The sequence below is a fragment of the Polypterus senegalus genome, chromosome 2 (genome assembly GCF_016835505.1).
Source record: "Polypterus senegalus isolate Bchr_013 chromosome 2, ASM1683550v1, whole genome shotgun sequence".
Taxonomy (NCBI): Eukaryota; Metazoa; Chordata; class Cladistia; order Polypteriformes; family Polypteridae; genus Polypterus; species Polypterus senegalus.
In genome coordinates, this window is record NC_053155.1 from 204,709,116 (window position 1) to 204,735,545 (window position 26,430).

The 26,430-nt window shown below is 37.1% G+C and overlaps 1 protein-coding gene across 12 annotated transcripts in view; it reads left to right on the plus strand.

Annotated features, from left to right (window-relative positions):
* The window catches only part of dmd (dystrophin), a 2,654,580-nt gene that overhangs the window by 1,045,640 nt on the left and 1,582,510 nt on the right, over positions 1 to 26,430 (plus strand). For all 12 annotated transcript variants that reach the window (XM_039745194.1, XM_039745193.1, XM_039745197.1 and 9 more), the window contains exons 24-26: positions 3,953 to 4,066; positions 21,658 to 21,813; positions 26,015 to 26,185. In XM_039745194.1, the coding sequence (XP_039601128.1) occupies positions 3,953 to 4,066; positions 21,658 to 21,813; positions 26,015 to 26,185 (441 nt within the window). The remainder of the gene's footprint in view (positions 1 to 3,952; positions 4,067 to 21,657; positions 21,814 to 26,014; positions 26,186 to 26,430) is intronic.

Consider the following 26,430-nt stretch of genomic DNA (forward strand, 5'->3'; position numbering starts at 1 on the left):
CTGAGAAGCCCAATCTCATCGTCTCAGTATTAAAATGGATGATATCTTCACACAAGACACAGATAATGCTATAAATCAGGGTTTCTTAAACTTTTTTTTCTCTTGGCCCAATCCTGTCCTTCTTAGTGTCTTTGATAGCAGGGTACAGAGCACTGAATGAAAAATTGTACAACATAATAAGAAACAACCACTCTGGGCCTTGCAATACAAGTTTCATTAGGTACAGTGGCTCTCCCAATTTCAAAGGAACTGATGCCGTACTTAAAATTGTCTCTTCCTGTTCAAATCCTACAACTTTTATCCTGCCTCTGTCCTCTCTTCCTCCTTCCAATTGAGTCATTGAGTCATCATTTTATACTCCAAGTTTATTGATCTGGGGCCTCATGCATAAATGGTGTGTATGCACAGAAATGTTGCGTAAGAACGTTTCCACGTTCAAATCGCGATGTATAAAACCTACACTTGGCGTAAAGCCACGCACTTTTCACGGTACCTCATACCCTGTCATACGCAAGTTCTCTGCTCGGTTTTGCAGACTGGCGGCACCCAGCGTCAAAGCAGTGCTACTGTTCCTGTGTGGTTACCCTTTATTTCTTAGAACCACATTTCTGATGCGGCTTTATAAATACACTGAAACTAACCGCATATTGTTTATTAGTGTAATACATCTGATTGTAGATTACCTGTAACAATATAATGGTCCAGGGGATAGTCATAGTATTCCAAATACCATAACTGCTTTAGCGTTGTTACTCTCACTGCACCGTCTTCTTCTTCTTCTTTTTCTTCTTTCTCCCTTTAAGGGTTGCCACAACAGATCATCTTTTTCCATATTACTCTCACTGCACCACTCGGAGTATTTATATCACTGTATCTGAGTGGGGAATCACAGCAGCAGCTGATTGGAAAGAGAATTATCGGTATACAGCATCAAGCACACACTGCCAAAGCCATGGCAAAACGTTTCAAAGCCTTTCCTGTACGGACTTCGCGGTTCAGAAACAGTTTCATCCCAAGAACTATAAACGCACTCAATCAATTGCTCCTTGTAGAACTGTTTGTACTTATAAGTACAATTACCCCACTATAAACTTGCACTACAGTTATAATATTGCACAACCTGCGCCACTTTATAAAGCGCGTATTTACATATGATGACAATATAATTTTTAGGATGAAATGCAGCAAAATATGTTGATTATATTATACAGATAAAACTTTAACTTTATTTAAATAATCTGTATTGTTAATAATTAAACATGTGAGGACACGGTGCCGCAGCACTAGCAAGTTCACGTATTGTTCCTGCCTTGCACTCTGCACTGTATATTTGCTGAGGCTGGTGCAACACTGGAAGGATAGATGGATAGAATAATTAAACACGTACTATGAAGATATTTCAATGTTCCTTAAAAGTTTTGAAGAATCGTTGTTGTAAGCTTACAGATGGCTTAACATCTATTACAGAGCTGATTGTGTGGCGATTGGGTATTTGTGGAAAGAAAAGTAAGGACAGGAATTGCAGGTCAGTACGTTTGAAAGAGACAGTACTGCTACAATAAATTATTTCATCGAAGGTTGCGCATGGCACAGCAGCATCTTATGAGACATGAACAATCACTGCCTTTAATAACATGCTTTCATTCCAATCATCATGAAAATGATATCATGTATACATCTCAGTATTTTAATTATTCAGAGAGCAGTAATATCACGAATGTAATGGATTCTGTGTCCTGTCGAAGAAAGAGAAAGAACGGAAGCACGTATTGATTCACACACATAGAGCACATAGAAGTTCAAACACAAAACAAAGCATTTAACATGCTACTTTAGTTACGATGGGATTTGAGAAACTAGTAAATTAAATGAATTTAAGATAAAGTGTATGATGTTCTACTTTAATGACAAAATGAACTACATGATTAAATTGGAAATTTCGAGATTAAAGTTGACATTTCGTGCTTTTTTCCCCACTGTGTGCCTTTTTTTTTTTTGTCTGTACCCTAATAAGCTCAGACGATGAGCTACAACTCGCCTTTTCACAGGGACTTTAATATGTGACTTCTTTTTTATTTTGGCACTGTGTGACTTTGTGAGCTTGAGCTTTCGAGTTTCTCCGACACGCTGTGTCACTCGATCAACTTCCTTTTGTTGATTATACCACTGTTTAAATCAACAAATAGTATGTTTATCCTTTGCCTCCACTTAGTATTCGCTGAAATTCTTATATTTTCCCCATGCTTTTCCCATTGTCTTTTCACAGAAGGCTGAGCTTAAAGGCTATTTATATTGATTTGCATATTCAAAGAGGCGTAATTCTGGGAGGAATTGGGGCGGGACAGCACGCGCGTGCACAAGCGTTACTTTTCACGCTGACCGGGATTTATGGAGCGGAAGAACGTGGAAGTTGGAGTACGCACAGATTCCTGCATCTGGATTTTTCTGTGCGTAAGCACAAAAGCCGAAATGTCATATTATGTATGAGGCCCCTGGTGACCCGAAGCAGCTTTTAAGCATTAATTAGAAACTACATTTGGATATCAGGAATTGTCACCTAAATCCGGCTCTGTCCAGTTCTCAGGTTGTAGCAGAAACAAAGTATGAAATATAAGGGTCTTGTTGGTAATCTCGACAGGGATACTGATTTTTTAGGTTAATTGCTAGGTGCTAGATATGCATTCTACCCTGTGATCAGATTTTTTAGTATTAATTTCTCTTGTTGTCAATAGGCAAAATTATGTTATGTATTATACAGGGTTCTTCCCTGGCATTAAGTTTAAATGGCTTTTTTGCTTATTTTTGATTCATTTATTCAAATTGTTTATGTTAATATTGTTATCTGTTTTTATTATTGTCTAATTATGTGTGGTATGTCAGTTTTGTTTATTAGTTTAGTTTCTATTTTAGAATTGCTCACTGATGTTCCATGTATTTTGTGGGTGGTTTCCCAAGAAGTGTGACCACTTGTTCATCACTGCTGTCTTTTCATTGAATGTGCTTGGTGGTTTGATGAGTTCTCCTTTAGATCATTGCTTGTTGTGATTTTTTGGTCGTCCAGAATTTTTGCTGCTTTTTTTAAGGGCACAGATTTTTGGCTAAACATTTTGGGACTTGTTTGCATAGGGTTGCATTTTAGGCAATTCCTTCTTGCCACATTTTAGCTTGTTGAGCATTTTGTAATATTTACCTTTTTTAGTTTATAAATCTTCAATTGTATATATATTATTTGTAAACTTGTCTCTACTCCCATCCAAGTTTTTTATATTTCTCCTACTGAACGGAGATGTGTCATGCTTTTCATAACCTGGGCTCTTTCTTTGGAATTTAAAAGGCTGTACTGGCATATCAGTTAGATAATAACAGTAGAAAAACAGCAGAAATACAGAATGAGGTAATGAGAACAAAACAACACCCTTTCGTTGTGTGACTAATATGAATGTCCTTTCTTACGTGTCGCCTGTCCCGTACATAGTCTCTCTCTTCTACCTCCAAACCTATGGTGCTCCTGTCTTTTTCTATCCTCTTCTTCATGTCACTTTCACTGTATAATCAGTTTCTAAACTTTCTGACAATGGTTGGAGAGGCTTTTACAGGCCATAACCCCCCAGCAGACTATTTCCAGAAGCTAACCTTGCTTCTGCATACTAGCAAGCTGGGGGATGTAGCAGTTAGCATCCATTGTAGTCACTGTCAGCGAGTGATTAAGCAGTGTTGAAATAATATATATTTATATATCTTTAAATGCATAAGACTGGAAATTTACTTTCTATTTACTTTACCAAGGATGTTATGTGTAAAACATTAAGGAGTATGAACAATCCATTGCTCTGCTAAAAAAAGTTTTAAATTGATAGACATTTTCATGTTATCTGGTTACAAAATAATGCTTCACTATTACATATGTAAGACTGATAGTTTTCTTTCTGTGAATCCTACCTTGTTCATGTAGAATGACACTAAAACACTGAAGAAATGGATTGCAGAGGTGGATGTTTTTCTAAATGAGGAATGGCCAGCCTTGGGAGATTCAGAAGCACTTGAGAAGCAATTGGAGCAATGTACTGTGAGTATTAAGAATTTGTAGAAGTACGACAGTTTATATACTTTGGGAGTTTTTTTTTTTTTGTCTTCTTTGAGAGTCAAGGCCAAGGGGGTTGGCTGTCAAAAAACAGGGGCATTGATGCATTCCTTGTGTGATTTTGGGTTATACAAGAAATAAAATGTTGTTGTTGCCATTAAATAATATACACATCAACTTTGACAGCTTCTTAAATGATGAGAACTATGTCTATACAATTTCAGGGGTCAAGTCTACCCTAGATAACTTCTCACGTCGTTCTTTCAGTATTCCCTTGGTGACTCCAGTTCTTGCTAAATAACCAAACCCTAACATGTATTTAAAAGGGCGGGATAACCTGTAAAGGACTGATAATAGACTGTACAAAGCCATGCTTAAGATGACATGCCTCCTTATCTTTGGAATTCATATATTTGCCAGGATATGTTAGCATCTAGGAAAGGGTCCAAAAACTCTAATAATCATTCTGACCATACTTAAATTCGTAGAATTTAACAGAATTTAATGTGAATTTGTGCTATACCTGTTAAATTCAGGAACTTAAATGTTTTAATTAAATGACATTTATCCTGCTAATTCAAAGTATCATGGCATAATTGTAGTGCTCTTGCTTTCTATTTGTATGTATTCAAGAAAATATTAGTCTCTGCTTGTAAAAACATACTGAATGAATTGCATTATATGAGAACAGGTAAGCGGCACAGTGGCTCCTTGCGTGGAGTTTGCATGTTCTCCCCGTGTCTGTGTGGGTTTCCTCCGGGTGCTGCGGTTTCCTCCCACAGTCCAAAGACATGCAGGTTAGGTGCATTGGCGATTCTAAATTATCCCTAGTGTGTGCTTGGTGTGTGGGGGTGTGTGTGTGTGTGCCCTGTGGTGGGCTGGCGCCCTGCCCAGGGTTTGTTTTCTGCCTTGCACCCTGTGTTGGCTGGGATTGGCTCCAGTAAACCCCTGTGACCCTGTAGTTAGGATATAGCGAGTTGGATAATGGATGGATGGAGAACAGGTAAAGTAAAACATTCATCACTTATTTTCTGAAACCGAAAGGAGTTCATAAACTAAAAATATTATATTTAATAGCAATTGATTTTGCTTAGGAGAATGAGTCATGTGAAAGTATATATCATAACCAGAGATATACTAGGACCAAACATTGGTCCAGACTGGTTTACTGTAACTAAATGTGCACCAACAATCCTAACACCCCCTTCAGTTGTACTTGCATAGATAATCTTCTCTATTGATTTGTAAGTCCAGTAATATCATATACTTAGTGACATAATAGCACAGACTATACAGATGCTCCATCGTCCTCCTCACTTTCTCTTTCTGATTCTTACTGCTGATACTCTTGCAGCTGGTTTGTCCTCTTGCTTTTCATTAGCCATGCTCTGTTGCACTGCAGATGCTGCACTAGGCTGAACCTTGAAAAATTAAAAACAGCTCAGGGTCTTTAATGGTGATGCCATTTGGCATTGTTAATGAAGCTGATGGTCATATTGTTGATAACAGTGCATTTCATTGCTAACATGTGATACACGAAAAATGAGCACTGTGGCATCATCAGTACTAGGGTATTTAAGATGGTAGCATGGCTAGCTAGTATTTCCTGAAATGGTTTAGAGTAATGACTGTTTCCAGTAAGAATTTTGTCTTTGATTTCTGGTCTTCATTTGGGCTTTGGTATTTTGGCATGTTGTTTTTTCTCCTGGTTTCTTACCATTTCCCAGTGAAAGGTTTTTGAGCTTTTCTTCTCATCTCTTGCTCCAAAATAAAATACTTCTGCTATTCTCCACCTAGGCAGTGTAGCTTTTAGTTTTAATTAAATGCCTGTTCAATACTTTCTAATTAAAATGAACTCTGCTCTACTCGTGTTTAAAAGTTGGCATTCTTGTAAAATAAAACATGAACTGGTTTAGATCAATAACCACTTTAATCTAGAGGAGATACATTAAAAATGGAGATATTTTCACAGTTAATATGTCTTGTTTAACAACAGATGTTAACACCTTTTTAGTAAACTTTTAACTTATTCTTCACCACAGGAGCTATTGCTTAATATATCACTTACTTTCTGTTTCCTCTGCTTTTTGCTTGTTTTCAATACTCTTGTTTAAAATTTTCTTTCCTTTTTCTGCCCCTCTCTGGTCTTATCATCACTGTTATCGAGCAGAGGCTATTTTTCTGGGTTGTGATTGCTGCTATTTTTTTTCCAATAAATAATCTAGCTTCAAGAGTGAGAAGAGGTTGTGTGCTGTTTGTTTAGGCTGGTTGCTGGTGGTTAGTGTCCTATTCTTAATCTTGAATGTTTCCCTTTTCCTTGTTTCTTTTTTCAAGGTTGATGTGTCTATTGTGCCACCCTCTGGGTTCTGCATAGATATCAATGATTTTGATCCTTTAGGGACAGGGCAATTTTGCTCTTTGTGTTTGCTGAGAAAGGGGGTGGGATATTTTTCTACTGCTTATCTTGATTGTCGATTTTCAACTTAATTCAATTTTCATGTTGTTTTCTTGTTTAATTTTAATAAAAAGTGATCACAAAAAATACAGCCTTAACGGTAGAAACCCTGAAGCCTATAAAAAACTTATAATATAAGTTTTATTCTCTCAGTGATGTTCACGTGGTACAACAAACTTGCCTCTCCCTCTGTGAGTTGATGCCATTTATCTCCATTCTTTTTACAAGAACAGTGAAGACCACAGTTGGTACTGTGTTTGATACCTGCTCAGAATTATTTGTTGTACCACCAATCAAAGATATAGTGTCATGTGACTGCTTGTTATTATTAGTATAACATGGAAAAAGTTTCTGCTTTAGGTATGTCTTCTGCATTTCTTGCCTCACATTTCCTTTCATCCTACACTTACCCAGATCTTTGTAGACACAGAACACACGTGAAATGCATGTATTCCAAATAACGATATACTGTATTATTTACCCTATACAACTTCAGGCACCTCAGAAGCAAATAAGGAGCCTTGGCGTGAGTTGGGAGAACCTTTTCCTCGAGTTGAGCTCCGTCAAGAGGGGGGATGGGATAGCAGACTGCTTGTTGCTTGTGCTGCTGATCGACACATTTACAAAACAAAAGATGCTGATAGAGAGGTGCGAAGGAATTTAAAGGGGGCCGGGACTACACGTTTTTTCGTAGGTTTCAGGGATTGCATCATCACATATTTCTGGTTACAAAATGGTAGCATGCACTTTGCAATTCTTCTAAATTCACAAGTACAGTAGTATAAAGAAGTGACAGAGGATGTTATAAATTTTACAGGTATCATAAAGTAAGTCTTGGGGCAACTGGGTAGTCACCAGCAAGAAATAATTTATGTGTTTTATTTCTGTAGCCAGTATCATTTGTTCCACAGTTTCCTGTTACATCTCCTTAAATAAAATGATTCTTGCCCAAAAAAAGGAGAGAAGTTGTGATTTATCAATAATTAGTTCTTACACATGGCCATACGTAGAGTCCAGGTTTACTGGATAAACCTTCCTTTTTTGCACATTCTTTATTATAATCATACAAACAGGTTGATAATGAAATGAGACCCAGAACATATGTAAAACAAAAGTTCACTTTTTTTGTTCCAATGATATTTAAAACCCGAACGTATATGAGTGCTTTTTAAATGACACTGCAATCATATAATAAAAAGGAAAAAACATTTAAAAAGCCAAACAAAAAAATTAGGAGTGGCAGAACTACTCTAGAGCTCAAGATGTCAACAACTCAAAGAATCTAAGTATGACATTTTTGTTTTAAGTACTGTGCATGTGCCTTTATTGTTTTAAGTACAATTGCATTATTATTTTGTGTCTATGGTAGTCTTTATCTGTTTAAGATAAGAAATAAGGCTGCCAAGAATTAACTTCTGAAACAGAAAAAAATTAATCAGATCCCTGAAGGTATGTTCAGGACGTGACAAGCAGCATCAAGCTGAACATTGTTTGCTTGGGTTTTTTTGTTGCTTCATCATGCTCTTTTTTCCCCTTAATACTTGTGGACATTCCTTTTTGCCTTTGGCTTGTCCCCAAGAGGTAAAACAATAAGCTTGCAATGTCAAGCCAAGGTAACAAACAGAGATTAATAGAAAGCAAAAATACCAAAAGCCCAAATTAGTTTTGCTTTTTGCTCATCTTACATTGTCATAAAACTCAAGCCACATTGTTTGAAATCTGCTTGGTTTTATTATTAAAATAATACAACACACTATACACTACCCAGTGGATTTATTGTTTCAGAATGTGTGTAGGCACAGGGTCATTGAGGATTGACTCTTGGTGGAATAATAAATCTGCATATCTTTTATATTAGCCAGGAGCTATAGATATTCCTCGGTATTCAGTTCTCTGAGGGTTTTCTTATCACCTGGTATACATTATTTATCATCAGTTTTGCCAAGGAAAAATATCACTACTTCAACAACGATTACAGGATACATTAAACAAATAAATAATTACGTTTGTGTTACAGAGCTCAGTATTAGTGCGTAAGACTTGCTTTATCACTGAATAGCTATTGCTTCAGTGTACAGTTATATTTCCTGTAAACCTATGACATTTTTTCATTAAAGAAATGTATGCCTTTGTACTAGCATTTGTTTCAACAGACTGACACTGTCTTAACTGAAAATTCAGTACAATGCTGTACAAAATACAGACAGCTTAATAAAAATGTATAATATGCTACTATAATTTTTGCATACACGGACATATATACAAGCCAAAAAAGTACAACAAATTAGTTCATTACCTAGCTATCTTTAATTTCCACAAAACACAAAGGTGGGTCTTATAATAATACCTGGAATTGACTACAAAGCTTACACAATTATTCCTGAATATTTACTGTAACATATGCATATTTAAAGGCATATGTCTGTTTTAACATTTTTTAGTTTGTTACATTTAGGACACATGTCTTTAATGGAAGGAAAAGATTTGTGAGTGGCAGTTCAGCAAGTGTGTGATTTCCCATTGGACTCTCTTACTTTTCCCAACACCTTCCCCATGCACAGAATAGGTTGCCCATATCAACTGACCTAAATGAGTCGGCATATAAGCATGTCTGATATTGTGAAATACATGCAGTTGTATCCAAAAGAAAGGTTACCTAACATTTTGATTAGAGTTCACAAACTCTAATATACATTAAAACAATTGTGATTGGAACAGGCAATTCAGTCCTATTCACCTAGAATCTCAAAAAGCATCATTTTAATATTTGAAGGTTTCAAAAGTCCTACTCTCTACCACACTACTTGGTCATTTATTCCATGTGTCTATAGTTGTTTGTGGAATGAAAACCTTGCTAATATTTGTGCAAAATCTGGCTGTAAGAGGTTTCCAAATGTGTCCCTCTGTTCTTGCTGAAGAACTAATTTTAAAGTAACAGCTAGAATCAATTGTATTAATTCCTTTCATAATCTTAAATATTTTTATCATGATACGTCTTCACCTCAGTTTGTTTAAAATAAAAAGGTTTGGCTTCTTCATTTTCTCCTCATAGCTTATATGTCATAGTTGTGGAATCAGCCAGTTGCTCTCCTCTGGACATTCCCTTTTTGTGCCATAGAATCTAAAACTATACACAGTACTCCAGGTGACAGCTCACTAGTGTATTATATGTGACATAAGCAAAACCTCCCTTGTCTTCTCCTACACACACAGTGATATGTAACTTAACATCCTAATAGACATCTTCAGGGATTCTGTACTTTGTCTTGATGTAGACAGTGATGAATCTATTGTGACTCCTAGGTCCTTGTCATAAGTTGTACTTTTAGGTTTCAGACCTCCCATTGTGTATTCGGATCTAGCATTTCTACTTCTTATGTTTAATAGCTTTCATTTAATTATATTACATTACATTTCTTCTGTTACAAATCTGGCCAAACACTTGTATTAATATCATCTGAAAGCTTAAAAATCTTATTTATTGTATTCTTGTTCAGATCAGTGTCATGATCAACAGCAGCAGCCCCAACACTCACCCCTGAGGGACACCACTTTTAATATGGTCTAATTCTGAAAAAGTTCTCCTCTCAATAAACCCTTTGCTTCCTGGGTTTGTGCCAATTTTGTATGCATCAATCATTAAATAATTAAACAATTAAAACAACTCCCTTGTCTTACCACAAGTCTACATTTAGTCTAAACCAAGTCACTAATAAAAAATCAAGAATGAGAACAAGTTTGATAAATGACAAGTCAAATAGCAAAAATAATACTTTAGAAAGTCACAAATTATATGGTATTTCTCAACAAATTTTGAAACCCTAGAACCATCTGTGTTGACCTTAATGCTATTTAATGTGTGATGTCAAAATGTTTCGTCACCTTGTGAATACTCGGGAAGGTTACCAGGGAGACAGCCAATGGAACTGTCACACAAAAGATGGCACTCATTTAAAAAGAAATATGGGGTTATCGTAAAATGTTAAAAAATAGTAAATGTAGTAGGGAGGAAGTGAAAAACAAATTATGAGAAATTTGGAATCCTTGGGTACTAAAAATCCTAAAATGATGTATTAATTTATACAGTACAAGAACCCAGGGACACAGTTGGAAGCTTGTTAAGGGCAAATTTTGCATAGATACATGGAATAAGTTACCAAGTAGCGTTGTACTGTAGACAGTAGGATTTCTGGGGCTTTCCAAATTAGACTTGATGTTATTTTAGTAGAATTAAGTTGATAGGATCATCAAGCTTTATTGAGCTGAATGACCTGTCGTCTAGATTGTTCTAATGTTCAAATGTGGCATCCTATTTCTATCTGATAGCAAAACAAAGGGTAGTATTTCCATTGTGGTCACACCTTAAGCTCTAAACTATTTTTAAAAACCAATAAGACAACAATCCCCTCTTCTCATAGCAATCTGAAAATAGATACAAGGCAAATCATGTAAAAGAGATTACATTTCCAATGGTGCATGTGGAAGAAAATTCTGTCAGCGTAACTATAACACAAAAGCATTAAATCAATGTGCAGGTTATTTTCTATAGATACAAGATCAGTGCAATATGTGGTGCTGAGTGAAGCACTATCAGAGGCATTTTACAACTATTCTCTTCATCCCCTTTTCTATTCTTTGTTACTTATTTTTAAATTTATAAGAACATATTGACATCAGTAAGTATAATGAAAACAAAACAGATTACCCAGCAATCCCACTCACTAATAACCTAGTAACCTATAAAAAGAGACAGATGACAATGCAATCACTGTTAATGATAGGATCAAATCTACTTTCGCCATGAATATTTACAACATTCAGTCCTCACCATTTTTTTCCCAGTCTTTACTTCTGTAGCCATCCATAGGGAAACATAAGGGGATTCATTCCCAATTTGACATTAATTATTGAGGATACACCTTCCTATGTTGATTAATTCAGTTAATGTTTTACCATTCCTAGTAATAAAAAACATAGTCAAGTCAACAGCTTGTATGTTTCCATGCAGAAGCAATCAGCAGTTTAAGGGACCCACATAAGACTTTTTGTTACAGATGGTCACCAATAGAGATGGGATGAATCTAAAAGAAGAAAAGCTTTAGGTACTGTGTATGGGAAAATTTCAGACTTTGAAGGGTTGTTTCATTTATTTTCTGAATCCGTTCATTTTAGATTAGTGTGTCTTTATTGAAACACTTCCCTCACAAGAATAACAACTACAAAACAGAGGAAGAAGGTCTGTATTATCTTACTCTTGCACAGATTTTATCTTCTATGTCTTTTATGCCAACAGAAGACTAATTAAGTTAAGTTAAGCACTACTATATAAAAACTAGGTGTTTGGTATCATGCAAACAACACATAAAGTATATAATTAAACCATTACAGATTGTGATGTAGGACATCATTAAAATACTAATGTTTGCTCACTTTTAGCAAGGTGGTTATTCTGTATATCCAAAATAAAGAATATGGATTTGTTTGCTTTTTAGTAATTGAAATAAGGATGTGTTTCTGTGTTTACAATTTGTGTCATGTGTGCTGTCAAATGAAGTTAATATTAGTGTGATGGCTATAGCTTTTTGAAGTTTATCTATATACACACACATATTGTACATATACATACACATATATATATATACCTTTTGGGGTGCGAGCAGCTGTTGCTGGGGGTGCCAGAATCCATCAAGGAAGAAAAATGAAAAACATTTGTACAAAATCTTAATTTATCTATCCATTCCTAAATAATTAAATGGGCAGGTTATTTCGTATCAGTGCAACACGCTGCTTGTTAAAACAGATGAGTCCCGCTCTTACGTGCACTTAGTGCTGCATGGGTATTATGAACTATCGTATCTGTTCAAGTTCTATTTAAATTTTAAATACAAGTCATTTTTATTTTGTTGACAGAAATATGTTTGGTAGGAATGTAAGTTAAATTTAGTCATCATTGCATACATTTTTCTTCACCATAGAAATTTAAAGACTAAATTAGACTTACATTCCTACCAAAGATATTTCTGTCGACTAAATAGAACCTACTTATATCCAAATAGAACTTGAAAAGATATATTTCTTCGAATCTGATCGCGCATTGTAGAACGACTTGACGCGCACCACATCGGGCTTGCGAGCTATTGAGCTTTCGCATGCCTGCCTCAATAAGTGTCCCTCACTTCGTTCTTATTTTTTACCGTTCATTTAATCATGGGTAGTCGCGGAAAAATTAGAAAATGGAAGGAGGATTACACTGAGTATGGCTTTACCAAAACAATTATTGATGGCGAATAAAGTATCCATTATTCAAAAAGCTTCAATTGGTGATCTGTTTTTCTGCGTTAACCTCACATTTTTTCATACTTCTTCTCAAACCAAGGGGCTGTGAGGGTAAAATGAATCGGGAAGCGCTGATTTATATATTGAATACTGTATATTGAAATAGTTTTACTGTCAAATAATGCAAACAATACGCGGCACGTGTTTCGCCCTAATTCTGGGCTCATGAGGCGTACACACTCACTGCACCCCCTGTCAGGAATCGAATCGGGATATATATATATATATATATATATACAAACGTTAAGCAGGTGTCAGTCCGCCATCTTGAAATTTCTTATTTATGGCCCCATCTTCACAAAATTTGGTAGGCGGCTTCCCTGCACTAACCGAAACCGATGTACATACTTATTTCGATGGTATGACGCCACTGTCGGCTGCCATATTGAACTTTCCAACGTCACTAATTTTCCAACTTCCCGTGTAGGTAGAAGGCTGACCCCATCTTCACGAAATTTTGTAGGTGGCTTCCCTGCGCTAACCAAAACCGATGTACGTACTTATTTCAATAGTATGATGCCACTGTAGGCCGTCATATTGAAGTTTCCAATGTCACTAATTCTCCAACTTCCCGTGTAGGTAGAAGGCTGAAATTTGGCAGGCTCATTCCTTACAGCTTACTTACAAAAGTTAAGCAGGTTTCATTTCGAAATTCTACGCGTAACGGTCATAACGGTCAACAATGTCCGCCATGTTGAACTTTCTTATTCATGGTCCCATCTTCACGAAATTTGGTAGGCAGCTTCCCTGCGCTAACCGAAACCAATGTACGTACTTATTTCGGTGGTATGACACCACTGTCATATTGAACTTTCCAACGTCACTAATTCTCCAACTTCCCGTGTAGGTAGAAGGCTGAAATTTGGTACTTATTTCGGTGGTATGATGCCACTGTCGGCTGCCATATTGAACGTTTCAACGGTCTTTGTTACTTATGGGCCATTCTTCAAGAAATTTGGTACGCGGGTTCCCAACGCTAACTGAATCCTACTTACGTACATATATATGTTCATAGCTTGCAGCTCGGTCACCGTGTGAAGCAGCGTTTGGTCCCCCATCCCAACGCCTCCCACGTTGTTGGCTGACTGCCTATATAAAACCGCCCGTCGCTCCAGTCTCAACATTCCCTTCCTTGCTTCGCCACGGGATTCACGCCTCCCTGCTGATAACTACAGCCTTTTTATTTAATCCACGGCTTCTCCGCTGTTTTATTGTTCATTTATTATGATTATAGTTATTGTTTAGGTATTTTAGACTTACTTTACATTGTTCAGGTACCCATTTCCTTTATCATTCCAACCATACCCCCATTAACATGTCTATCGAGGTGATCACCATCAATCAAAGAACTGTCACTTACCGAGTGGTTTCCATGCCCAGAGATGGCAGCTGCCTTTTCCATTCTCTTTGTTACATATTGCACGGCCATATCAGGCTCACTCTTGATATCCGGAGGAACATTGTGTCTTATGTATTGAATGACTGGGACGGGTTCCAGGTGTGGACTGATGACGGTACAGGAGATAATTATACTACACAGGAGCACTATAAGAGTGAAATGCTTAAGCCCTTCACCTATGCATCTGCATGTGAGTTGATGGCTGGCGCTGAATTGTTCAGTTGTCGCTTTCAAGTGTACCGAAATGGCCAAATATTTTACACCTTTCGACAACCGCCAATGCCTCTTCAACATCTTAGATTGACAGGTGACGATTTCAGTAGTGGACACTTTGATGTTTATGAATGTTTAAACTCTCAAAAGCTGGATGTGAAGTTATCGATGAAACCAGTTGTATGCTTACAACGCTTGACAGATGCCGAATGTCTCTTCAACACAAGTCCTACAAATACTGTCGTAATTGAAACAAACCATGAAACTCAAACCGATTATGACAGCAGCAATCCAAGCTGTGAGATATGAAACAAGATTACTGTTCACATGGCCAACTGTACGTTGCATGCTCAAGAGTAAGCTCAGCGCACAGCTTGGTCATATTACAACCGGAGGGCCTAACTCACAATGTGGTATACAAAGAGATCCTTAACAAATAATTATTGGTATATTTTCCCTTAGTTTAAAAAGGTATAATTTTCTTCTTAATAAATATTTTTAGGCAGTACTTTGCCGCTGCGAAGCTCGGGTATTTTGCTATCATATATATATATATATATATATATATATATATATATGATAACTTCTGTAGCCACAATAAATGCCTTTATTGAATAGACAAACCGGGTTGAACAAGTTCCTTTCTACTGCAGCCACAGCAGCGACACACATAAAAAACATCAATAACAACTCATAAACTTGCAATATTATTTAGGAAAATCGCAACATTTTACTCACCAAAAATTTGGATTATTTGTAAACAAAATCCATCCTACTCTCTTTCCTCAAAAAAAGTTCAATTACTCTGTCGTACGGATTATCTGTATGCTTCAGTTCCATCAAAACGTCCCTTTCTATCACATTCGAAGCTAATGATGAAAGGCGAACCCGCCCTATGGTATTTCTGGCATAAGTTTGAATTCGCTTTAGGGCTGAAAATATCCGCTCGACAGAAGCAGTGTACACGGGAATGCTTACCGCCAAATATACCAATGTGAACAGCTGCCCCATTCTCTCATTCAGATTTTTCTGATGAAGGAAGTCAAGGAGATCAGTGGGAGATTTTCCTGCAAAATCATCCATGGCATACATTACAGTCAGTTCTGTTTTTAGCCGAGACAGATCAAAAAGCACTCCGTGGCTCTTGTGTTAAACTGGAGAAGGCTGCATGTGTGAAATTTTTCTTATATTCCCAAAACTTCTGGGGCTCGAGGAGCGTGACAAACACCAGGTTTTCGTTGTCTTGAAATCTGGTCTGTGTCTGGCAAATAATATTATCCAGAATCCTGCCATGGAGTTGGCTGTAGTGCGCGTGACGATCTTTCTCTTGGAGCGTTTGCAGTGCGTTCAGTGGCCTCGTAGAGTTCCTCATATCGGCTTCTATCCAATCAATGGGTCTGAATACGGTGACATTCCCACACGCCTGCTAGAGGGCCCTACTGACACCAATTCAAAATCTAATTGGTTGAAGCAACAGGTTAATCGACATTTATTCTGTGTTAGCGTGCCTACACAACGGATTGTGAAAGCCTCTCTGCCTGGCAACAAATGATGACTGAGATGTGATTGGTTAAATGCTTTAATACGAAACTCCGCCTCCCACGGCTATCGAACTGCAGTCTATTACAGTACAGTATATGGACGAAAATTTGTTCAGTCAGTGAGGGCTTTGCCTTTTATTAGTATAGATACCTCATATACACAATTAACAAGTGTTTATTATACCTTCTATCTCGCTCTCTGACCACTGAACTGTTACTCCTCCAGTCGAGTGTTGCGTTCCTTCCTCCCAGCTCCGATTCACTTGGACAAGGCAGTGTGGTCCCTTTTATTGAGGACCAGGGAGTACTTCCGGTACCAGGGTGTTGACTGTTGGAAGCACTGCTGGGTCATATGGGAGTCCCAAATAGTAGGGAGTGTAACTCCCTGCAGTGCCCTCTTGCAGCACCTGTGGACTCTAGCAGGGATGTTCTGCAGGACTACATTTTCCGCCATTCCCTTCTGGTGTCCAAATGGGCATCGACATCTAGAGCTGCTGCCATTTAGCTTCCTGGTGGAGTAAACAGCCCTTTGAGACAGTTCTTCCCTGTCCTTCACTTTTATCCCGGCCAGGGAAGATATTGTAAATATATCCAATCAGGACACCTGGGGCTTCCCTTTTAGGCAAGAAACCTTTTTCTCTCTTGACCAGGATGTCCATAGATCCACCTGGGACCTCCTGTCTGGGTAAGGAACCTTCCCCAATCATTATTGGGATGTCTGTCCATCCTTCTGGGGCCTCCCTTCCAGGCAAGGAACCTTCCCGACTCCTAGTCGGGATGCATGTAAGGCACTTACAGTGTTAATGTTTTAAAAGATGTCTGCTATAAAATAACAATCTAATCCAAATTTAAATATAAGCTTGAAATATATTGGGGAAAGTATTGTGAATCATGCCAATTACGTACTTCCAAAAATATTTTCTTTTAAGTATACTCAGCTGCACTTAAGCTTTAATGAGCAATGCATGGGGCTCAGAAGAAGTATTGGAATAGCTTATTATAGATATCATAATGTAAATACAAAACTACTGAAAATTTAAGTTCTGAAATTGAAGCAATTTAAAAACTTAATGTCTGATTTTTCTTGGCATTACAAATAATAATATAAATAATATGAGACCCAAACATTAATTTATTGCCACTACAGACTGTAAGAACATCAAATTTATATGATTTGTATTACTATAAAGCACTGTCTTTCAACTAGCATGTAACACAAAAAGCTTCACTATTAAGCAAAGCTGAGCTTATAATGGAAAATTTGACTGTTTTGCATTTCAGAAGAATAATACACATTTCATTTTTTTGCTTAGTTAACCTGTACACTACAGAATTTATTTGTAAATCATTATAAATGATTTTTTTAATCTGAGCTTGTTTCTTAGTATTAAATTATCTTTTGTTCCGTTAAAGTCAAGTACTTTACATTTTCATCTGTAGCCTATTTTCCCTAATGCCTCTGATAATATTTTGTGTATAACTCACTTTCCACTTCCCAGGACAGATGAAATGGAGCTTTTTTTAAATATATTTCAGTTTAAAGAGTCTAAATTATAAATGTAGAAGTCTTATAATTCCAAAAGCACACTAACAATTTACACAAAATATGTTGAACCCATGAACTGTTTTTTAGTTTCTATACTCATCATGCAAAAAATATAAACTATGATAAAAAAATCTGGCCCATTAGGAAGACGTGACACATGATTTATTTAGGTTTTATAACTATAAAATCTCCTATCAATCAGTGTTTGGCCTGAATTAACATTGTGGTATTGTTAAATATCAAGTGACCATGAAAATGTTCAAGGATAATAACAGAAGATGATAAATGTTTCCTAGTTTGTTGACTTTAATCTATTTATTTATTATTTATTGTTGAAATTTTGGGGAAATTTTATGAATTTTATGAATTAAGCAGTCCCAGGAGCCAGTTTCAGCAACTGAGGGTTGGAATGCCAGAGTTCCCTTCTTCGGCTACCACCTATATCACATCGCATTGCACTCGACCCCTATGGCCTCTCTTGCAAGTGGTGGGCCCACAAGAGAGTGGAACCACATTGCTCCTACGGGCTGAGCCCGGCTGGGCCCCATTGTCGAAGGTCCAGCCACCAGGCGCTCACCAACGAGCCCCTCCCCTAGACCTGGCTCCAGGGTGGGGCCCCAGATACCCTTTCCCGGGCAAGGGAAACACCGATCCTTGGTTTAACTCCATATGGGGTCTTGGGATCAAGTTAGTCTGGATCTTTACCTCAGACCTGTTTGCCTTGGGAAGCCCTACCAGGAGCATGTAGCTCCCAATAACATAGCTCCGAGGATCACTAGACCGCGCAAGCCCTTCTGCCACAGCAAGGCCTCGATCCAAGAAGGGCTCTAAATCCGAGGCCATGGTTCTCAGGGGAGGAGTTCAAGTATCTCGGGGTCTTGTTCAGGAGTGAGGGAAGAATGGAGCGGAAGGTTGACAGACAGATCGGTGAGGCATCCGCAGTAAGCTGTATGATCCATCTGCTATATTAACATTACGCCTTTGAATTGGTTTGAAGCCTATTGGACATTAGAATTTGTGGATGAGATAACCTGTTAATATAAAGGTAACAGGAGGCATCTGCAAAAAGAACCTGATTGCCTGGAGGTGGAGGAATAAACTTTTTATTTTTGACAAATGTGTGCTGTGATATCACTAAACCTAAAAATGCTTATAGGAAATCATTCAGTGTAGATGGTCGAGGTGAAAAGAGATATAATCTAAGATAGTCTGAGGTGACTTTTATCCTGTGAGAGGAGAAAACAGAAGCCTTTGTAATTCTTGATCTTTGGTGTTGTTACACTAGCTTCTTATTCTTCCCGTGAATGGGATTCTACATGAATATGCATATTAATTTATTTTGTGGGTATTTGATTACAAGCCCGGTGTATTAGACATACATTAAGTGCATAAAAGGTGGTGCTAAATCAAATGTGATCACTACTTAAAATTATGTAATGCTTTTTGGATTCCTGCTATAAAAAATATATTTTCTACTTTTAAAAATTTATCACCTTAAAAGTGGTTTATAATTTGAGTTATGTTTGCATTATGATGTTGATTTATTTGTACAAATATCTTCCACACAAGCCCAAAAGCATAATTACTACAATTCTCTTCTGCTTCTCCTCTCTCTCTCTCTTCTACTCCTCAACACCACCCAGGCGAGCTTTGTTCACTCCCACCCTACTCTGGCTCGTCTGGATGAAGGCAGCAAGTCCTTTTATATTAGCTAACCCAGAAGTGCTTCTGTTGTTCTGCCCAAATGGTTGGCAAGCATTTCCTGGTTAGGCAGAAACCCAATACCATATGGCTGTTCTGTTTTTTGCAGCACCCACAGTACCCAATAAAAAACCCAGGGCACCGCTGCAATCCGAGAAAGCTGCCATCTAACGTTCTGGGGGAGGCAATGTACTGAATCCATTGTTCTCTCCAGTCCTTCAATTGTATGGGCCTCCCGGCTTGGTATTGTTCCTTCCTGGATCTAACCCAGCTGGAATGCCCGTGTATTCTTTCTGGCATTGACATCCTCTGCCTCTGTTCTGGGAAAGGAAGAGTTTTCTTTGCCCAGTTTCTTGGAGTGGCATAAAGCTGGACTCCCATCTGGTTAAGGAACCACTCTCCTTCCCGGCCGGGATGGCTGTCTCTGCATATCATCCATCATAAGGTCTAATCTGCAGAAAGTACAGCTTTTGGGCCTTTGGTGTCTATAAAAGCATGCCTATCAATGATAAATATACAATGACAATTTAAAGGGTTTTACATTTACATTTACATTTATTTACTTGGCTGACACCTTTATCCAAGATAATTTACAACATTTATGATACAATCGCTCACATTTCTTTTGGTTTTCCAGTTGGAGCATAGGCAGGTCACGTGGCTTGCTCATGGTCACACAGTGTCAGTAGTGGGATTTGAGCCCACAACTTCAGGGTTTGAAGTCCAAGAAGGACTAGTGTTTAAATGTTGTACATTGTAAAAAAATACATTTTGTGTGAAACTTCATTAATGTTCCCTTGTGACAACCTGCTTTGAGCCTTTTTATGCCATTCACATATGGTCTTTCTAGATAGCTCATGTTACAGTCCTAGAATATATCTAATAGCTTTTCTTTAGAATTTCTCTAAAGTTTTTATGTCCTTTTTGTAGTAGCAGTTATCAGTATGCAGTTCTCAGGTGTTTTATTATGGATGTAACATAACCTCTCTTGGCTTGTACTGTTCACAAAAGTCTATATTAAAGCTGTTAAACTGTTTCTGTTGTTTGAGTATGTTATCTCCTTATTGATAACAAGGAGTTCACTAATATGTAGCTCCAGAATTTCCAGATTATCCAGATTATGTAAAACATTACAATTGCTTTATTTATAAATGTGTAGTGCTATAGTCACTACGTATTTTTTCAGTAAATTCTTTGCTATCCCCTTATTCATCCACTAAGAAGCTAAGTTAGATTTAATTTTGCATCTAATATTTGGAATAAAATTGCCAAGTGTATTTGTGTATTGATTCTCAATTGTCCTCAAGTCAAATACTTACTTAGTTTATTCTTTAAAGGTTTCCTTTCATCTATTTCTAATTTACTGAAATACTTTAGAATCTAAAGTTAAACTTGAATTTATTACATAGTTGTTTTATATTTATATAGCATGGTGGCTGAAAAGCTGAACTTTGAAAATGTCTAGACATTAAAAATTATGGACATATATGAAGCATCTCGGAGTCGATATTGTCTGAGATATTCTGCTTAATTTACTGCCTTGGTATTAATGCCATTGTATGCAGCTTCAAGTTCATTTAAAAATAAAAAACAAAGAGATTGATAATTAGTTTTTTCTTTTTATTTATGAAGTAGCTGACTCCAGTTATAATAGTGCATGAATATACTGTTTTATTTTCATTGATGTTATGCATGAAATTTTAAAGCCAAAGATGGCAGCGAAAGTCTGACACTTCATAGATCAGTTATACATCCTGTAAATAAGTGAAAAAATGATTATTTGAAATATCAGAAAGTAAAACCTTTAAGATGAAATCATTACTTTTTTCTAAAACAATGCATTAAATGCATTTTGAATGATTCACGTTTTGTGCCAATATAGCATGACATTTAAGTAGATGCAGTAATTATAGGATAGTTCTTTTTATCTATCAGATGATCACTTTAAGTTATTGTAGCCTATATTTACAGACTGGAAATAGTCCTTATGCTGTGATTTTTTAAAGAATATCTTCCAGAATATCCCTATAATTTTGCTTTAAATTAACTGGGAGAAGATTATTATATCTGACCTGGAAACCATTGAGAACCTTGTAAGGCATTAATTGAGAAAACTCAGAAAGTGCACCTAGGCATACAGTACACTATATGACATCCTCTATCATGACCTCTATGTTCTGACACTTCTCAAGCACAAAGAGGTCTCCTAAGGGGAGTGTTATGATACTTATGGGTTTATGAGCCACTGAATGTAATGTTAAAAGGCTTCATATTAATAATGACCTGGAAGTAATTTCCTAGTAATATAGTTTTATCTATGCTGTATAAATACCACCACATTCATCATTTCATAAGCAGCGTTTTCTTTATTATTCTTCTCTTTAGGCTCTTGTGAATGATATCCAAACTATTCAGCCTAGTCTTAATGGCATTAATGATGTGGGTCAGATTCTGAAGAATGAGGCTGAACCTACATTTTCCATCAAGCTTCAGGAAGAACTGACTGAGCTCAATGCTCAGTGGGACAGTGTGTGCAAACAGGTACAGAATTCTAATATTTTTCTTCTTTAAAGCTGAAACATTTTAAAATGCAAACTTGGTTTGCAGCTGACAAACCAACTAGTGATTATTAGAATCAAATAGTATATGGAAAATATCATTGTTACACATTTTCAATACTGTGATTTACAGTAGTATTTATAATCCAGTTTTGTAATCCATTGAAATATATTCTCTTGTTTAGTGACAGTACCATTGTGACATATACTATACATACAGTGGTGTCAAAAACTATTTGTCCCCTTCCTGATTTCTTATTCTTTTGCATGTTTGTCGCACAAAATGTTTCTGATCATCAAACACATTTAACCATTAGTCAAATATAACACAAGTAAACACAAAATGCAGTTTTTAAATGATGGTTTTATTATTTAGGGAGAAAAAATCCAAACCTACATGGCCCTGTGTGAAAAAGTAATTGCCCCTTGTTAAAAATAACCTAACTGTGGTGTATCACACCTGAGTTCAATTTCCGTAGCCACCCCCAGGCCTGATTACTGCCACACCTGTTTCAATCAATAAATCACTTAAATAGGAGCTGCCTGACACAGAGAATTAGACCAAAAGCACCTCAAAAGCTAGACATCATGCCAAGATCCAAAGAAATTCAGGAACAAATGAGAACAGAAGTAATTGAGATCTATCAGTCTGGTAAAGGTTATAAAGCCATTTCTAAAGCTTTGGGACTTCAGCGAACCACAGTGAGAGCCATTATTCACAAATGGCAAAAACATGGAACAGTGGTGAACCTTCCCAGGACTGGCCGGCCGACCAAAATTACCCCAAGAGCGAAGAGACGACTCATCCGAGAGGTCACAAAAGACCCCAGGACAACATCTAAAGAACTGCAGGCCTCACTTGCCTCAATTAAGGTCAGTGTTCACGACTCCACCATAAGAAAGAGACTGGGCAAAAACGGCCTGCATGGCAGATTTCCAAGACGCAAACCACTGTTAAGCAAAAGAACATTAGGGCTTGTCTCAATTTTGCTAAGAAACATCTCAATGATTGCCAAGACTTTTGGGAAAATACCTTGTGGACTGATGAGACAAAAGTTGAACTTTTTGGAAGGCAAATGTCCCGTTACATCTGGCGTAAAAGGAACACAGCATTTCAGAAAAAAAACATCATACCAATAGTAAAATATGGTGGTGGTAGTGTGATGGTCTGGGGTTGTTTTGCTGCTTCAGGACCTGGAAGGCTTGCTGTGATAGATGGAACCATGAATTCTACTGTCTACCAAAAAATTCTGAAGGAGAATGTCCGGCCATCTGTTCGTCAACTCAACCTGAAGCGATATTGGGTGCTGCAACAGGACAATGACCCAAAACACACCAGCAAATCCACCTCTGAATGGCTGAAAAAAAACAAAATGAAGTCTTTGGAGTGGCCTAGTCAAAGTCCTGACCTGAATCCAATTGAGATACTATGGCATGACCTTAAAAAGGCGGTTTATGCTAGAAAACCCTCAAATAAAGCTGAATTACAACAATCATGCAAAGATGAGTGGGCCAAAATTCCTCCAGAGCGCTGTAAAAGACTCATTGCAAGTTATCGCAAACGCTTGATTGCAGTTATTGCTGCTAAGGGTGGCCCAACCAGTTATTAGGTTCAGGGGGCAATTACTTTTTCACACAGGGCCATGTAGGCTTGGATTTTTTTTCTCCCTAAATAATAAAAACCATCATTTAAAAACTGCATTTTGTGTTTACTTGTGTTATATTTGACTAATGGTTAAATGTGTTTGATGATCAGAAATATTTTGTGTGACAAACATGCAAAAGAATAAGAAATCAGGAAGAGGGCAAATAGTTTTTCACACCACTGTATATACATATTCTATATACTTTATATAAGGCAGCATTATTAAGTGGTTATGGTTCTAACTGTCATGGCTAACCTTTGAACCATAGACAACACAATTCACCTTATTCTAATCAAAATATTAAAAATATAAACATGTTAGAAAATGCATACTTGTGTTCACTATTAAAAACATCATATAAACTGAAAGCAGATTGTAGCGGTAGTGCTTTTGGGTTAACAAATAATGATTTGGGCAAAATATCACATTAATTGATGTTTCATTGCAAACAACTTTCTGACAGTGATACCCTATCACTATTATTTAGTATTTTGATCCTTTCTTTTCATGCACAAAGATCTTACATATCATATCCACAAACCAGCAATAATCTCTGCTTTTAACCAACATTTGACATTTATATTTGTGGGTCAAGTCAGGGAGCATGCACTGGTACAGTGTGTTGCCACACCCACTACATGATGAAACAACTCAGGATCCCGGTTGGTAACCCCCCAGGCAACATGCAGTCCAGTCCCACCATTTGGAAATTACCCTCTATCTGCCACAGCCAGGTGTTACGTGGGCAACCCCTTGGCCTGGTCCAGCCACACGGGTCCCCAACAATGAGGATCTTACGAGCTGGATCACCCTCTGGGAAACGCTCCACATGGCCGTAGTACCATAACTGCCTCATTCGGGACTCCATGAGCAACCACTCATTCGACACAAAGTCAAACTAATGGTACCCAAGGATTTTCCGGAGAGACACAGTGCCAAAGGAGTCCAGTCTTCATCTCAGGTCACTGGATAGCATCCATGTCTCACAACCATATAGCAACACATGAAGCACCAGGACTCTAAAGACTTGGACCTTCATCCTTTTGCATAGATATCAGGAGCGCCACACACCCCTTTCCAGCGACCTCATGACTCCCTATGCTCTCCCAATCCATCTACTGATGGAGAGAGTGTCGACCTTGTCGAGAGGTTTACTTTCCTTGGCTGTGACATTCATGTCTTTGGTGACTCTTCCTATGAAGTCGGTAGACGGATTATTTGTGAAAGTGCTAGTAATTAATGTTGATTTTTTTTTTATTTTTGCAAATAAATAATGACCTGTTCTTAGTAATCACTCCAAATGCATCCAAGGTTACTGACATTCACATTTAACTTTACAGGATGTTCTTTCCATTTATTCTGCACTTTGTTACACTATCTGTTGTACTCTTCTCTAAACAGTAACTCTTTGATCAACTTAAAACAATAAAATATCACAAAAATGACTGTTTACCTTTTAAGCAGGTTCTTGCGAATACATACAGTTTAAATAATTCTGGTACCTGATGTCATTTGTTAAATAGTCCATACAACCTTTGCATTGAAAAAAATAACATTTGAAAATAAAAGTAGCCACTTTTAATGTCTTTATGAAAATATTGACATTTCTAACACAGAACACCAGGGAAGGCAAATTAATAACAAAAACAGTGAAACGTTTATTTTTTTTTTTACTCAATGGACTAACAACAGAAATAAGATTTACTCAGAATATGTTTTGCTTCAAATGTTTTGGTTGAAACATTATTTTTTTTCTTGAAATACTTATTTATTAGAATTTAAATTTCATATTGCGTTTTGCCAAAACTGTTACATAAGTTCAAATTGTGTGTATCAGTTTAAACAGTTCATAATTGATTGTGTTAATTGGACAAGGTGCACAGCCAAGGAACGTGCTTTCTAAAATCTAGACTAATCTTAAAAAGACTTTTACACAGCCCTCCAATACATGATTTTGTCTCTTGTTAAAATATCCAGTGGCAAAATCATATAATAATAATTTCAACCTCCTGAAAGTGGCCAATTGTTGATTCTGTGTTTGGGAGGCATATTTTTATGTAGTGACATTGGAATATCATTTAAAATGTGTAAAGTCACTACTATTTAAAGATATTGCTCCATATCTTGTTTCTTATCAGCTCAGCAAACCTATTTAAGGGATATGAAGCTCAGTTATAAACCTTGTGTTGCAGTAACCAAGGGCATTTCTTCTATAAATCGATACTGTGTCTAACGGGGGAACAAAGATGTAAGTAGCCCCATATCATTTCTCCGACACAGTGTTCTTAAAACAAAATCCCTCTACTTCTGAGAACCCAAATAATAATAATAACAGAGCTAAGACATACTCTAGTAAGTTCACTAATTACTAGCAGAATTATACTCCAAATAGTCCATTGTTCTTTAAAGATGGCCTTTAGCATGGCATATGCACTTATATGTTATTAAAGTAACAATTTTAACTCTGGGCACCTTTTAATCATCAAAAGTGGTGAGCACTCTGATCCTTCAGTAATATTGCTATTCTTCAATTTTAAGGCCTATGCAAAAAAATCTGCTTTGAAAGGAGGGCTGGACAAGACGATAAGTCTTCGAAAAGACCTGTCTGAGATGCAAGAGTGGATATCACAGGCTGAAGAGGATTATCTGGAGAGGGACTTTGAGTACAAATCCCCTGAAGAATTAAAAAAGGCAGTGGAAGAATTAAAGGTACATAGTTACCTTGCTACTCAGACAAGAGTAATTATATTTGAAACTTCACGGCAGGATTACGAATGTTCACATGGGATGCATGCTTTACTATTATGCACATTACTAGAAATGCAGAATGACTTATCCAAAGTAGAAATGGCAAATGCTAGGATTTGAAGTGTTCTTTGACCTAGTAATGGTTTGAAAGTAAAAACACCATCTTAGAACTCAGGAGAGCAGATCTGTGCAAAGTTTGCTACAAT